Source organism: Phalaenopsis equestris, unplaced genomic scaffold (assembly GCF_001263595.1).
Source record: "Phalaenopsis equestris unplaced genomic scaffold, ASM126359v1 Scaffold000731, whole genome shotgun sequence".
NCBI lineage: Eukaryota > Viridiplantae > Streptophyta > Magnoliopsida > Asparagales > Orchidaceae > Phalaenopsis > Phalaenopsis equestris.
The window spans coordinates 588,298-602,711 of NW_018165171.1; the positions used below are offsets into that span (position 1 = coordinate 588,298).

General features: G+C 34.0%; 1 protein-coding gene across 3 annotated transcripts in view; it reads left to right on the plus strand.

Moving 5' to 3' along the window:
- LOC110030510 (BTB/POZ domain-containing protein At3g05675-like) overlaps positions 1-12,817 on the plus strand; it is a 28,655-nt gene extending 15,838 nt beyond the window's left edge. The window contains exons 2-4 of one of the 3 annotated variants that reach the window (XR_002294659.1): positions 9,629-11,029; positions 11,423-11,506; positions 12,745-12,817. Coding sequence is in view for 2 of the 3 variants with exons in the window: in XM_020733251.1 (XP_020588910.1) it covers positions 9,694-11,007 (1,314 nt within the window). In the remaining variant the exon portion in view is untranslated. Of the gene's footprint in view, positions 1-9,628; positions 11,030-11,422; positions 11,921-12,744 lie in introns of those variants that run through there. The other 2 variants (XM_020733252.1, XM_020733251.1) reach the window with 2 other exon arrangements.
- Positions 12,818-14,414: the final 1,597 nt, after the last annotated feature.

Genomic DNA, 14,414 nt, shown 5'->3' on the forward strand with positions numbered 1-14,414 from the left:
TACTATGGACGCTATACCTTTATTGAGAGGTTTGATGGAGAAGTTCAGAGATAATAAGGAGAATCTACATTTGATTTTTATTGATTTAGAAAAAGCTTAGGATAAGGTTCCAAGAGATATCCTTTGGAGAGTTCTTGAGAAGAAAGTTGTTGATATGACTTATATTCAGGTCATTAAAGATATCTATACTAGAGCTATTACTTGTGTTCAAACTGAAGGAGGATTGACCAAATATTTTCCTATTTCTGTTGGATTACATCAGGGATCAGCTTTAAGCCCATATCCTTTTGCTTTAGTTATGGATGGTCTTACTGGACATCTACAGGAGGATGTACCTTGGTGTATGCTTTTTGCTGATAATATCCTTCTTGTGGATAAAACAAGAGAAAAAACCCAGAAAAAACTTGAATTATGGAGGTCTACATTGGAGTCTAAAGCCCTTTATTTAATTAGAACTAAAACTGAATACATGGAATGTAATTTTAGTAGTAATAGCTCTAGTGACAGAAGTGTGACTTTGGATGATCAAATTATTAAAAGGTGTGAACATTTTAAATATTGGCTCCGTTGTTCAAAGCGATGGTTATATAGATGGGGATGTTAATAGTAGAATTCAAGTTGGTTGGTTGAAGTTGAGGAATGCTTTGGGCCTTTTGTGTGATAAAAGTACCGCTTAGACTGAAAGGAAAGTTTAAGACGGTGGTGAGACCTGCAATTCTCTATGGCGCTGAATTTTGGCCTTTAAAAGAGAAGCATAATAATAAGTTAAGTGTTGTCAAGATGAGAATGATTAGGACCTCCATTTGAAATCATATAACAAACTTAATCCTGATTCTTTATAAGTAAGACGTAAAATCGATAGGGTTCAAATCAAACAATCAAATCTCCAATAATAGCTGAGTTGATAGAAAATTTCAACTGCAGAGGTCTGCTTTCAAAATCAAGTTTTAACATTTAAATAAATCCAATTATTATAAATCTTGAATTTGATCCTCTATAAACGCGATAAAGTTGACAAGGTTCATGTACAAATGTATGTTCATATTAAGCACAATTGTTTACAAGAAAAAAGTAAAGCCAATAATGTTCAAATCAAGCAATCAAAATATCGATGGATTAGTTGATAGGAGATTCAACTAGAGGGGTCTATTTTTAAAAATAAAGTTTGAATGAATTTGAATAAACTCAAATGATTTAATTTATGAACCCGATCCTCTGCAAATAAGATAGAGTTGATAAGGTTCATTTGCAATCATATGTCAATATTAAATCTATTTCCTTACAAGCAAAAAAGTAAAGTCGACAGGGTTCAAATCAAATATTTAAATTCCTAATGACGGTTGAATTGATAGAAAATTTCAACCAGAGGGGCAAGTTTCTTAGATCAATTCATCCAAATTAAGTTCTCAAAATAATAAATCATGACAATCAGATTAAAATCAATCATTTACAAGATAAATAAAAAAAATCAAAATATTCAAGTTAAAATTCAATCACTTGCAAGCTAAAAACAAAATCCATCCACCCATAAAACTTTTAATTGACTTAAGCTTGAGGAATTTTAAATCAAGTGTATCAATATGATCACACTCAAAGTAATTTAACGACAGTAAAGAGGTGACTCTAGTTTTCTGTCTACGTGTTTTGGTTAATGGCTCCACAAAAAGTAGCAATTATGATTAGAATCATATGATTGGGTGCTTTGCCATTAAAAAACACTATTATATTATGGTCACAAAAGCAACCTGTATGCCCCCAACAGCTTTTTATCATTTCAGCTGTGAACAATAAGGGTACATTTAACTGGCACAAAATTTCATGTCAGCCAAGGTCCTCTTAAATTTATCCCCTTAGACAAACATTTACCTCAGATCTATAAGGGCCCATTGGATGACACAACCCATTGTTGCTGACAAGAATCATTTTGTCTGGTTTTTTGGACTACTTCTTTATACTAAGTAGATTAGGGACCATAATGACCCTGAGCGACCAAACCATTACATCTTGATCGGGTTTGTCATAATTTCCCTTGCTATTCGCTTTAAGCTTAAGTGATAAATTTTATAATTTAAATCTTATATCTATTGGGAATATATTTTGAATACTCAATGTTTTATGGCTAGTACTAAGCAATAGTGCTCTCCCATTATGAGGAGGGGTAACTAACCATGCGGGCTTGTGCCTATAAGAAATCTCTAACCACCATATCAAAAAGCCCTCACAAAGTGAGGGCGAAATCTCTGGGCAGTGTCTCATCAACTGTTACAGCCTTTACAGCCTTTTGAAAATTTGACCGGGGGTGGCGTCGAATTTTTGGTGCCCACACTAAACTGTGTCATCAAAAGATGACTTTTAACTTAATAACAAAAATGAGGCAGATTCCTAATCAACATGATCATTGTCATCAGCCTTATCTTAACTACTGGAGATTTGCTTTATAAATCCTAATTTTTTCTCCATTCTTGTTCAGTGCACTTTAGATATTTAACCTATTTTTTTCTCTAATAGCTTTTATCTCTGTTAACTTGAGTAATTAGATCCACCATTTTCCTTTTGACGAATCAACACTAAATTTATGTGCTTGTTACAACTCGTTATAATGAAGAGCAACATAGCAAGTCTGTTCTATAGTTGTGAGACAGTAGATGGTTGCATGCATGATGTAAGGATTTTGATTGTGCATTTGTCACACAAATTAAATTTAAGTATGGTTGGTTTTCTTAGTGTATCTCATTTCTAGATCTAAGCTTACACAAGATTAATAGATGTGAATCTCAACCACATGAATATATTATATAGCTTACCACCATATTAATGTTTTTCCATTGTGTAGCAGCGAGAGTTGAGCAAATTAATGAATTGCTTTGTGGCAGCGAAAGGTATATCACGCCCCTTTTGTCATAAAAAAAGGGGAAAATGCCCAAAGATCAAAATTACTCTTTTGAGAGCATCAAAGAGAGATAAGAACAACATAGGAGAAACAAGGGTAGCACTACATAACTATGATATGGAATAATAAAACAACCACACTCATAAGAATATGAAATTTATGTGATTCAATCTTGAGTGTGCTAGATCCACTAGGTGGGGAGATAGAGAAATATCCACTATCTAATTGTATGGAGGAAAAAAAATGTGAATTAATACTTGTGCAAAATTCTTCTCTCATAAAGATAATAAGGAGTGTGGAGAATCTCTCACTTTCCTTTTTAAAAAGGAAAACAAAGAGGAAAAAGTCTTCTCACCAATCTCCAAGAATAGAAAAAACTTGCATGGGAGATTTCTCAATCTTTCTCATGCCATTTTCCAACTCTCTTCCTTAACTAAACTTGCATCCCTCTTGCTTTTGAATCTTTTATTTCAATATTTGATGAAGAAATAACACCCCATTTTTGTTTGTTCACAACCTTCACATAGTAAGCTCACAGTTTTTTTGTGCTTTCAAGTCTCCAAGTAGTCAAAAGCAAAAAATAAATTATGATCTTATAATAAGCGATTATGATTTGATATAATTCATAACAATTTCTCCTCATATTAAGCCTTTTTTCTCTTGCAATTTAATGCTAAAAACTGTATTAAGCCTTTTGGTTCTTTTGCAAATTAATTTCTCCTCATATTAAGCCTTTTTTCTCTTGCAAATTAATTTGCACTTTAAAGTTCTGAGGGGCATTAAAACTGTACAAATCAATCACATTTAAAGTTGCCTAAACTGAAGAAAAAGGGTTTCCTTGGTAAGAATGTTGGTAGAACTTTGCTATATTACAATCTTCTGAATTGAAATATGACCTTTATGTCAATCAGGAAGGACGAAAATCAGACAACCAAATTATGAGTTTTCTATAAATAGGAGCTTCCTTATTTAAATTATTTATAATATCTTTATTCTGATTTATTTCCCTTTTAGCTATTTAGATTAGGAATATGTATTATTAAGTTACCTAAAATATATTATACAGAATATTTTGTACCTAAAATAGATTGTAAGATTATTATTTAATGGAATGAAAGCAAAGGGAAAAGGCATCGAGCCTATTCAACATTCAGTCTATTTGTTCAAAACTTTGACATGGTATCAGAGCCACGTTGAATCAGTATGAATCCTTCGTAGTCTCCAACACTATCATATCGTTTGTCGGCATCCTCGACTGCTTCCAAGCTCCTTGCCTGCTCGCCGGGAGCGCTCGTTCGTGTCCTCCTTTGAGTTCCGCGGCATCTTCGTCCACCGTCGTCTGCTTAGTTTGTGACATCTTCGATCCACAGTGGAGTCGAAGGAAACCCGCTACTTCTCTGCCCTAGCCGCGATCTTCTCGTCGCTTCTGCCCTAGCCACGGTCTTCTCGTCGCCTCTGCCCTAGCGCGATCTTCCCAGATCACCGGCCAATCCTCTCTGCCGTGTTTAAACTTTGCCTCCTGAGTCGCGCAATCCATCGCTGCAACACTTCTCTAGTGACGACTCAACGTGCTGCGCCACTTTGTCACTTCGTCGCGACGTCTCTGCTCTAGTTGCGACTCTCCTCGTCAACCTGCAATCTCCTCATCAAGGGACATAGTTGCGATCTCCTCTCCTCCCTTCGACTCTTCTCGTCAACCTGTGATCTCTTCGTCAAGGGACATAGCCGCGATCTTCTCTCCTCACTGCGTCTCTGCCCTAGCTGCGACTCTCATCTTCAACCATCGCTTCTGCCCTAGCTGTGGCTCTCCTCCCTCGTGCCGACCTTAAATATCTGGTCCTCTCCTACCCAAAATCATCGAGAAAGGTACCAAATATGTTTGAGCAGCTGCTGATATTCACAGGAGGCGAACTCATCTTATGGAATTGCAAGGAGCTCAGCAACGCCATCAGGTGATCTCTAATCATGCTTTTATTTTAAGCTTTTTGCCACCTCTTGTTGCGACGCTGGTCTGGAATCTTCTTCTTGTTATCTACTCTTCCCTTGAAGCACAACAAGGTGGAAAAGAGGAAGTGTGTCTTGAAAAATATCAGACTTGATCAATAGATTGATAGATGCCGCGGATCTGCTCGCCAAGAGATGGAACTTATTCTGAAGTACAAAATCCATTCATTGTGGAATACAAGGATTCTTGGGTTAAAAAGTGTTGTTATGTTTGTATTATTATTCATCTGATTCGAATTTTCATCGCTAGGCATTGTTGCTTCTGTGGCATCTTCGACTGCTTCTTACGCTTCTCTTCGTCCGCTTAAGCTTCGGGACTCCTTAGATTGATGGCTACAGCTTCGGCAAACCATAGATCTTAGGTTTCGACATTCATGACTTCGACACTCTCGAGCTTCGACACTCACTGTTTGAGGATTTTTGGTCCTAGCAATGTTATCAGTTTTTTGTTTGCAAATTGATGCTTTTTGATCAGTCAACATCAATTTGAGGGGGATGTCAATCAGGAAGGATGAAAATTAGACAACTAAATTATGTGTTTTCTATAATTAAGAACTTCCTTATTTAAATTATTTCTTATATCTTTATTCTGATTTATTTCTATTTTAGTTGAATATATAGATTAGGAATATGTAATATTAAGTTACCTAAAATAGATTATACAAATTGTTTTGTACCTAAAATAGATTGTACGATTATTATTTAATGGAATGAAAGCAAAGGGACAAGGCATCAAGTACTATTCAGCATTCAATCTATTTGTTCAAAACTTTGACACTTTAACTCTCTCTGTAATTATATAGTATTGAACATTAATATGTTTGCTTCTTTCGTCATACATTTGGTTATTGGCCAAGTGAATAACTCAAATTTGCTAATATTTTGGTGCAAACTCCATGTTATGTACTCAACCTTTTGACAAATAGCTGCTTTGGCTCGAGTCTTTTTAGTCCAGCTCTGGCATATGTTCAAGTCTCATATGTTATAATCTTGACAAATCATCTAAAAAAAACTGTTGCGACAATTATCACAATGCTTCCTAGAGGAAGTAGAGGCTGCCAACTTTCTTTGCTATCATTGATTCGATGCACATGCTAAAACATGTAATACTCCACTTTCAACAATGTATCTATTCCTATTGATCCGAAGACAGCTTAAATAGAGTAGGTTATTCAAAGGTAATTCATATTTGACTTCTTTCTATGTCCTCTTAGCATCATTTTTTTTTTATCCCTATTCTAATATTCTTACACGCGATGAAATTTCATGCCCATTAGGACATGTCCATCATTGACAAGCCTATTAGATAACCAATCTTTAGGTGGGGTCATGTGATGAGAACATCTATTATTAAGAATCGAATCCAATGTAGAATAAACTCAAAAACTTCACTTATTTTTTTTCCTGCTACTAATGTTTCTTCAGACGGAAAATTTCTTTTTTTTTTAATCATCGATTCATTTGACCGTTCCTTGAAATAACCTACAAGTAGATTTTCAATATCTACGTTTTTTGTTGTGGTTTCATTATCCATTCTTGGAGAACTTTGATTTTGATCTTACTCTTATTCATGCTTGCTTTCTTCAAGTTTCTTGGTCTATCATAAATAAGCCCATAGTTGAAATTTCGTCTTGCACCTTCATCCTCACTCATTAGAAGAAGAGTAACCTTCACCTCCATCATGAATATTATAGCTTTATCATGAAGCAAGGTGATAATAGTATGCGAATAAGTGGATGAGAAAGAATTTAACAACTTCAAAATTTTATCCTCTTTAATTCCACATCAAGAATTTGTAGATCTAAGCAAAGCTTGTTGTAGATATTCCATTTCTCTTATAGTGACGTACCTTTTTTTAATGTGCAATGCAAACATCTATTACTAAAAATTAAAATGATTGCCAAGCAACTTCGACATGCAGAAGTATTCTAATCTTTTTCACATATCCTGTGCAAGTCTCTAAATTGCTATATTCCCACAACCTTGTCTCCCAATTGTTGATAATTAAATTGAGGTACTTTTGTTCATTTCTTGTTTCTCATTTGTGTATGTAGGGAATCATTTCTGCTCAAAACCTTAAGTACCCCTTTCTTGAGAAAAGATGTTTTTATCTTCATTTTTTTAAATATTTAAATCATGGATTCCATTTTACTTCGTAAACTCACATTTATTAGTGCAGTTGAAAGACGTTGTTTCAATAGATGATGCCATCATATTGTTATAATCTTGCTTTGATGTTAATGTTTTGTAACTGAAGGCCAAAATCACACTCTTAAGAGAGCACCGATGATCTAGAAGGGAACAACCTAGCAAAAATAAAGCTTTTACTACACAAATACTTATAGAGCAATTAAATAACCACACAAGAGTAACCACCAAATTTATGTTGTTTTGTATGAATGACCTGCATCAGGAGGACCAGGAACATGAAATTGTCCGCTATTAATTTGTATATAGTACAAAATAAGAGTACCAAAACATATGCCAAATCCCGTTCACATAGAGTTAACAATAAGGAGAATGGCGAAGATCTGACAAAATCTTTGTAGGTCAAAAACTAAGAGCTGAACATGAGCTTGACCCATGGTCGAATTCTCTGACACGAACCCGGCTCGAAAAATATTCGGGTCAACCAAATATCAATACGTTTGCACTGTTAATTTGTCCAACTCTTTGCATGCCAAGCTACCAACCTAGTGCACTTGGAAATCATTTATGTATGCTTCTTTATATAACTAAAATAAATGGTGATTTTGAGCTTACATTAGCGCTCACCTTTAACTATGAGCTATCCAAAATAATAATTGATCTAAATAATGTTTTTATAATAATTTATGCAATAAAATAATAAATTTGTTATTTATTCAACAAACCTCATATCTTAAATGCATTATTGAGTCAAAAATATATTGATTATATTTTATTATGGCTAATATTTATTTGGCGAACTTAAATGTTATGCATTTAAAACCATTTTAGGAGTAGTTGTAGCTCTACTTGAGGTTCTTTTGGTCCTCAAGCAAGTGCTTTCTTGATTTTATTGCTAGTTGGGCATAATATATGATGTACGGACACTCCTAATTAAGGAGTCGTGCAATGTTGAACACCTGTCGGACACGGCTTTGATACGTGTCGAACATGACATTGAAGTGTCAGATTTAAATAATATTTAAAAAAATTTGATGTGTTTCCCATTTAAGTCCAAAATTAATGAATTAAAATTTTATGAAATATATTTTTAAGTTTAAAATTAAACAAAATAATTATTTTGTAAAATTTAATGAAGATTTACATACATACTCCTCATTTTTTATGTATTTACATAGCTAACACAAATTTCAATTTTTACATATGCCCCCTTACATATATATGAAAAGGTGTATTACTTTTTAAAATTGAAAATAGTAGTATATTAGATGTGATATGAAAGATTTAGGTGGCCTAAATGTGAAAACGAAAAGTTAGGTGTTCGATATGTAAATACATAAGAATTGGGTGCTAAAGAAGCTGATGATCCTTTTAATTATTTTAATAAATAGTTATTAAGAGGATTTAAATCTTGATGTAATACAAACTAATATATAGTTTTTTTTTGTATGTCATAAACTTAACAATTATTTGTGGACATTTTAGTTTTTAAAAGTTATTCTTATTAAATTTTTATTTTCTATTTTTATATTGTTCTAAATTATTTATTTATTTATTATATAATAATAATAATAATAATAATAATAATAATAATAATAATAATTTTTATTATAATAGCATGTCCAACACGTGTTCGTATTCTATGTTTTTAATAATAGACATATCTAGTGACCGTGTAATATCGTGCCCGTGCCCCCATGTCCGTATCTTTGTAACATAGGGCATAACCTAGCACAAACATCTCAAAAGGGAAGGTGCAACGAATCACTTGATGATAAGCATATGGGTGATAAAGAAGTCCCAAATAATTAGGCTGAATGTAGCAAAATGTCAATATTGAGATGGATTTCTTACAAAATCAAAAAAAGATAGATTTAAAATCAAAGGGATTGTAGGAGTGCACCATTTGTAAAGATAAGTTAATGAAAAATTGATTTAGGTGATCTTTGCATGTTCAAATGCGCTTAAAAAATGCACTAATTAAATGGATAAATAAAATTAATGTGGAAGGACTTTGTGGGGAAAGGGACAGACCGAAAAAGACATACATAAAACTTATGTTGAGGAATTTATATGCTGTAGATTTAACACATCAAGCAATGCTAAATGTGAGTAAGTGGAGAGTGAGGTCACGAAGCCAACTCCAAATAGTTTGGATATGGCCAAGTATATTGTCTATTTTCTATTCGGGGCATTTACATACATGCCATCCCTTAGTATTACAATACCTAATACCTAAACTTTACTTTTTTACATTTATACAATCCAAATCTTTTATATCACATTGAAAATATCATTTTTTTTTAACATTTTAAGAAGTGATATACAACCTTTCATGCTGAGATAAGGTGGCATGTATGCGAGAGTTGAATATTAGGTGTTAAAATATGTAAATGCTTAGGAATTGAGTGGTATGTATGTAAATCTTCCTTTCTACTATTATGGATCACCTCAGAAGATAAACGGGTTCAATTTTGTTTTATTTTTTTTCTTTCAGCGGCCCCAATCTTAAAAAAATTAAATACTTTCTTTTTGTGAAGTTTCTGAGACAATCCAATTGACCCTTTCATATATATCTCTGGACAGCTATCCAGCATCTATGAAGGTGCTACTCACTTTTAAGTGTCTTGCAATATGCTAGTCCTCTTCTTATGGAGGAATCCAGCTTGGATCAGGCATATACATTTGGTGATCGAAACACAAGTGATGTTACAGTTCTCCTGAAGAACTGGGAAGACAGGCCAGAATTAATATATTGTCACTCAACCATTTTGGTAAGAAAAAGCAAGTTCTTTGCCGAGCAGCTTCCCAAGGATCATGCTTCAAGAACAAAAAATGATCCTACTATTTGCATTCAGGTTCCTTGCCAGGGTTCTCAGTATGACTACTATGTTAAAGTTTTGAAACTTTTATATGTCTCTGATGATTCAGTTTTGGAATCTTGGGATTCTGCGAGGTCTGCTCTTGGAGTTCTCCAAGCTTCTGTTACACTTCACTGCGACTCCATCATTGAGAGCTGCATTCGGTATCTGGAAGCTGTGCCTTGGGATGAAAAGGAGGAAGAAGAGATACTGAAGATTGTACCAAACCTTGGTCCTGCAGCTATTCCCATCCTGGCCCGAATCCAGCCCGTTGATCTAAATGCTACCAAGAATGTTTTCATCTCTGCCATACACTTTGCAACATCAATTGAAAGATCTTTTCCTCCCTTTGTCGATGACCTAAAAACTTCAGCCAAGGAGCAAGTGGAATACATGCTACTAGAAGATGAAGACACTCCTTTGGTAACAGTGGATGAGGATGTGATGTCCGAGGCCCGGACAGGCCTGGGCAACATGTTCACAATATTTGAGACTGAGCTGAATGCCACCCCATTGGACTTCGAACAGTCGCCAGAGGCTGCAGAGCAGAGAGTTTTGCAATGCCTCGTAGATCTAGAGTGGATGTGCGGTGTTCTTTCAAAGATGGAAATGTTGAGGGATTTTGTCATTGGTTTGGCTAAAATCTCTGATAAAATATTGGCCGTAGTCCAAGATGAGAAGTACAGTTCGTGTCTTTGGGCAGTCAAGGTAAAAGTGATTGAGGTGGTTGGTAAGGCCCTTGACGCAATTGGATATGGAAGTGTGGTACTTCCAGCTCCATCCAGGGTTCATTTCCTTACAACATGGCTTCCATATTTGAGAAAGATGAAGCCTTTATTAGATTGGAAGAGCGATAGCGATGAATCCTTTGCATACAAGTTGGATAGCGATCTTTGCCAAAATATTGAGGGTGCGATTATATCTCTAATTCTTGCGCTGCCTTCTGGTGACCAGGCAGATATACTTGGCGACTGGATGCAGAGGACTGAAGAGCTGAAATTCCCTGACCTGAGCGAGGCATTTGAGGTATGGTGCTATCGAAGCAAAACTGCAAAGAGAAGACTATTACTTGGAGTTGGAAATCCCACTGTGAGCCTCTTATAAGGTGTGCACGATCATAGTTCAGGTAATGTTTTAGTCTGCTGAATCTCATCTCCCTTTATTGTAACAAATATTAATATTATTTTATCAAAACCACGATTTTAGGTTAAGTTAGTTTTTGTTCATCTGGTAATCTATATTTAGTGCTGTCATTTTTCATTTTTGTATGAGAACTGGGCTATTGACCATCATCGAGCCTGCAGTTTTCAACTTTTTTGTCGATTTTTAGATTGCTTGCTAATTTTGATGCTGGCAATTGCCAGGTTTACTGTAATGGTGGCTTTCCTTAAAAGTTTTTTTTTCCTCCCCTGATCAACTGTAATGATTTTGTATTTGACGAGTTAAATTTGTTTAGGTATTTGAAAATTGATTTCACATTGGAAGAGGAATCAAAATTTTCTTTGTAATTTACATGCAGATATCTATAATGGAAGATTTTGTATTCCTTAATGTGGCAGAAAAGCAGGAAGAAGCAAACAATTTAAGGGCTGTTTGGTTTTAGGTAACAGTTTTATCTAAATAGCATTTCTTTGTAAATAGCATTGTAATGTCATGTAATTTTTTTTGTTTCGTTTAATCATATTTAAAGATTACAGTGCAATCTAAGAGTAAGGTTGTTTGGTCTGGTGCTTTCTGTGAAGCATTCTTCCTAGTAAAATTACCCCGCTCAAATGGGAGCATTTTTTAAAAAGAAAAAAAATTCACAGGTTTTCAAATTGCAAACTAGTAGAATAGGTAAGAGAAAGTCCAGCTGACGGCTGTCCAACAAAGTTACTCAGCTAGACACCAAATGCTGCACTTTCTACGTCAAATTCTATTGTGGCATTCCAAAATGGGATGTCCAGTGTATGAATTCATAAGAAATAAAACTGTACTTATTTTGAAGTGTATTTAAGACAAAGAAAGTTGCATTTGTGTGCCATTTAGCTTGCTTGATCAATATTTCGAAGTTTTTCTGAAAGTTCTGATTTTGAATTCTGCCTACATCAAGTTTATGCTTTTGACATTTTGCCTTTTAAAAAAAATTAGCAATGGAATTAGCTGTTATTTACACATTAATTACTATCATTGGATATCATACCTATTTGTTTATGACAATGCTATTGTGCACACAAGATTAATCTTCATTTTCAGTGTATTTATCACTATTCCGTACGTTTTAGGCTCTGTCTCTCTTTTTATACTTGAACATAGAAACAACAAGGCTGCTCACTTTCACTTCTTAGTCCAGGCCTCAAACTAAAAACCAAGGTAGCTTTTTCTGCAGGTTTTCCCTTATTCTCTTATGTATGTTTCTAGCTTGCGGTTGATCGATGTCTATTCCAGCGGCCAGCCTTCACATTACACAAGAAGCAAGCTAGAGTTTCATTCTACCTACACATTTTCTATACCATTGCTTTTATGCACACGAGATATTCAGTCTCCCTTTATAATGAAATGAAAGAAACTCCCTCATGTCATATCGTCAGCTAACTCTTCCCTTGACTTCACCAATCCCTAAAAAGGTATGCAAAAGGGCTGCCCCTAAGTACAAGTCCAAATCCATTCTACCTGTTTGTATGCGCTCATTTCTGATGAGTGAATCTCCCTTCAGCATGCTTTTAAGCTTCACTCATTCTTTGGCTTGATCCAGCTTAGAGCAAGTAGAATTTCATCTTCCTTTTTTAGTTGTAATAGAATGGTTTTTCTTCATTTACTTAATAAAACTCCATCTCTCATCATAGAGCAATGCCAACACAGGAAGGCGGCGGCCCCGCTAACACAACACAGGATGGCATAGTCCGAGGAAACGCATTTAGCCATCATACGGCATATATTACCGTTAAAATCCAAATTCCTGAGGTGATTATCAAAATTTTCCTGATAATATGTGATCTGAATTTGATGTTATTTGTTCAAACTAATTTAATTTTCTCCCAAACTTAAATTTTTTCACAGTATGTTCAAAGCTGAGCAATCCAAAACCATTATTTCATTTGGAAAATTATCCTGGGTTTTTTAAATCATGGTTGAAGTAAACGAGCAATCATTGGAATTTTTAATTTTTTAAAAAAATTTTCAGTTGCTGGACAAGCTGTTGTTTTGTTATTTTATTTGGTCGAGTTCTGCTTTCTCATTTTGTTGAGTTATTAGCAAGTTTCAAATCCTGATTGGACATCAAACTAGAGAATACGAAGGTTCAATATTTGACGGTTGAAGTAACATAATAATGTTATAATATGTTCAGTTTATGAAAAATATATTATAAAATATAATATGTGCAGTATATGAGTTATTAGCGTGTTATCATTTTATTGTCTAGGTGCTATGCTAAGCTCTTTATTTTGAGAGCATATTATATGAGGTTCTGGTGCCTTGACGGTGTGCTCTTTGCTTTTGAGTATTTTTCCTGGAGCCATTTGTGCCACAATGCCCATTTTTGGTGTCGTAGCACTACTCCCATTTGAAAATGGGAGCCATTTAGCAAAACATGATAAGATTGGTTGCTCAATCTTATAGGAAACTCACTCGATTTAGCAGACAATCATTACTTATTCCACCTTTTAAACAATCTTTAATAAACTTTAATAAAAATTAATGAACTTAAATAAATTTTAGTAGATTTTAACAAACTTTGATGAACTTCAATAAATCCTAATAAACCTTAACAAATTTTAACAAAATTAAATTAAAAAAACTTCAATAAAATTAAACCAACCTTAAAAAATATTAATACATCTTAAATCTTTAAACAAACTGAAACAAATTTTAATAATAAACTTAATGATCCTCAAATAAACCTTAAATAATCTTCAAATAAATTCTGAAAGAAACATAAAACAAACCTAATAATTTTAACCAGAATTAACGTAAACAATCAATTTCAAAAAACTTAAATAAATGATTTTAAACGCACACATACATATTCTCAATAAACAACTTCTAATGTAAACTTAAATCAGTAAAAAAAAAAAAAAAATCAACTCAAATCTAACCTTTAAATGAAATTAAAACTAACCTACTCAAGTCTTTAGCTCAAGTGAATCAAATTTAATCAGGCTTACCTTGATTCCTGTGTAAATCACTTCAATCTTTAGTCTATCAATCGGAGTCTTTGATATCAATCGTCTCTCACAAACACTTACCGATAATTATGCACGATATAAGACAAACACTTAATCGAGAGTATTCTTGAGAGCCATCAATCTTAAGATTTAATTAACTGTGAGAGCTTCTCCTCATAGGGATACCATATCCCAAAATAAAATAAAATTTATTTTACACTTGAAAGGTAAGTGAAAAAGCCTGGTTTGTGGACCCATAAATCATGAAGATTTAATTTTCTCCTCTCTTTATAGATTCATTTTAAAGTAATATTTCTATTTCTTAGGATAATATATTATTCTCCGAGATTGATTTTTTGGTTAATT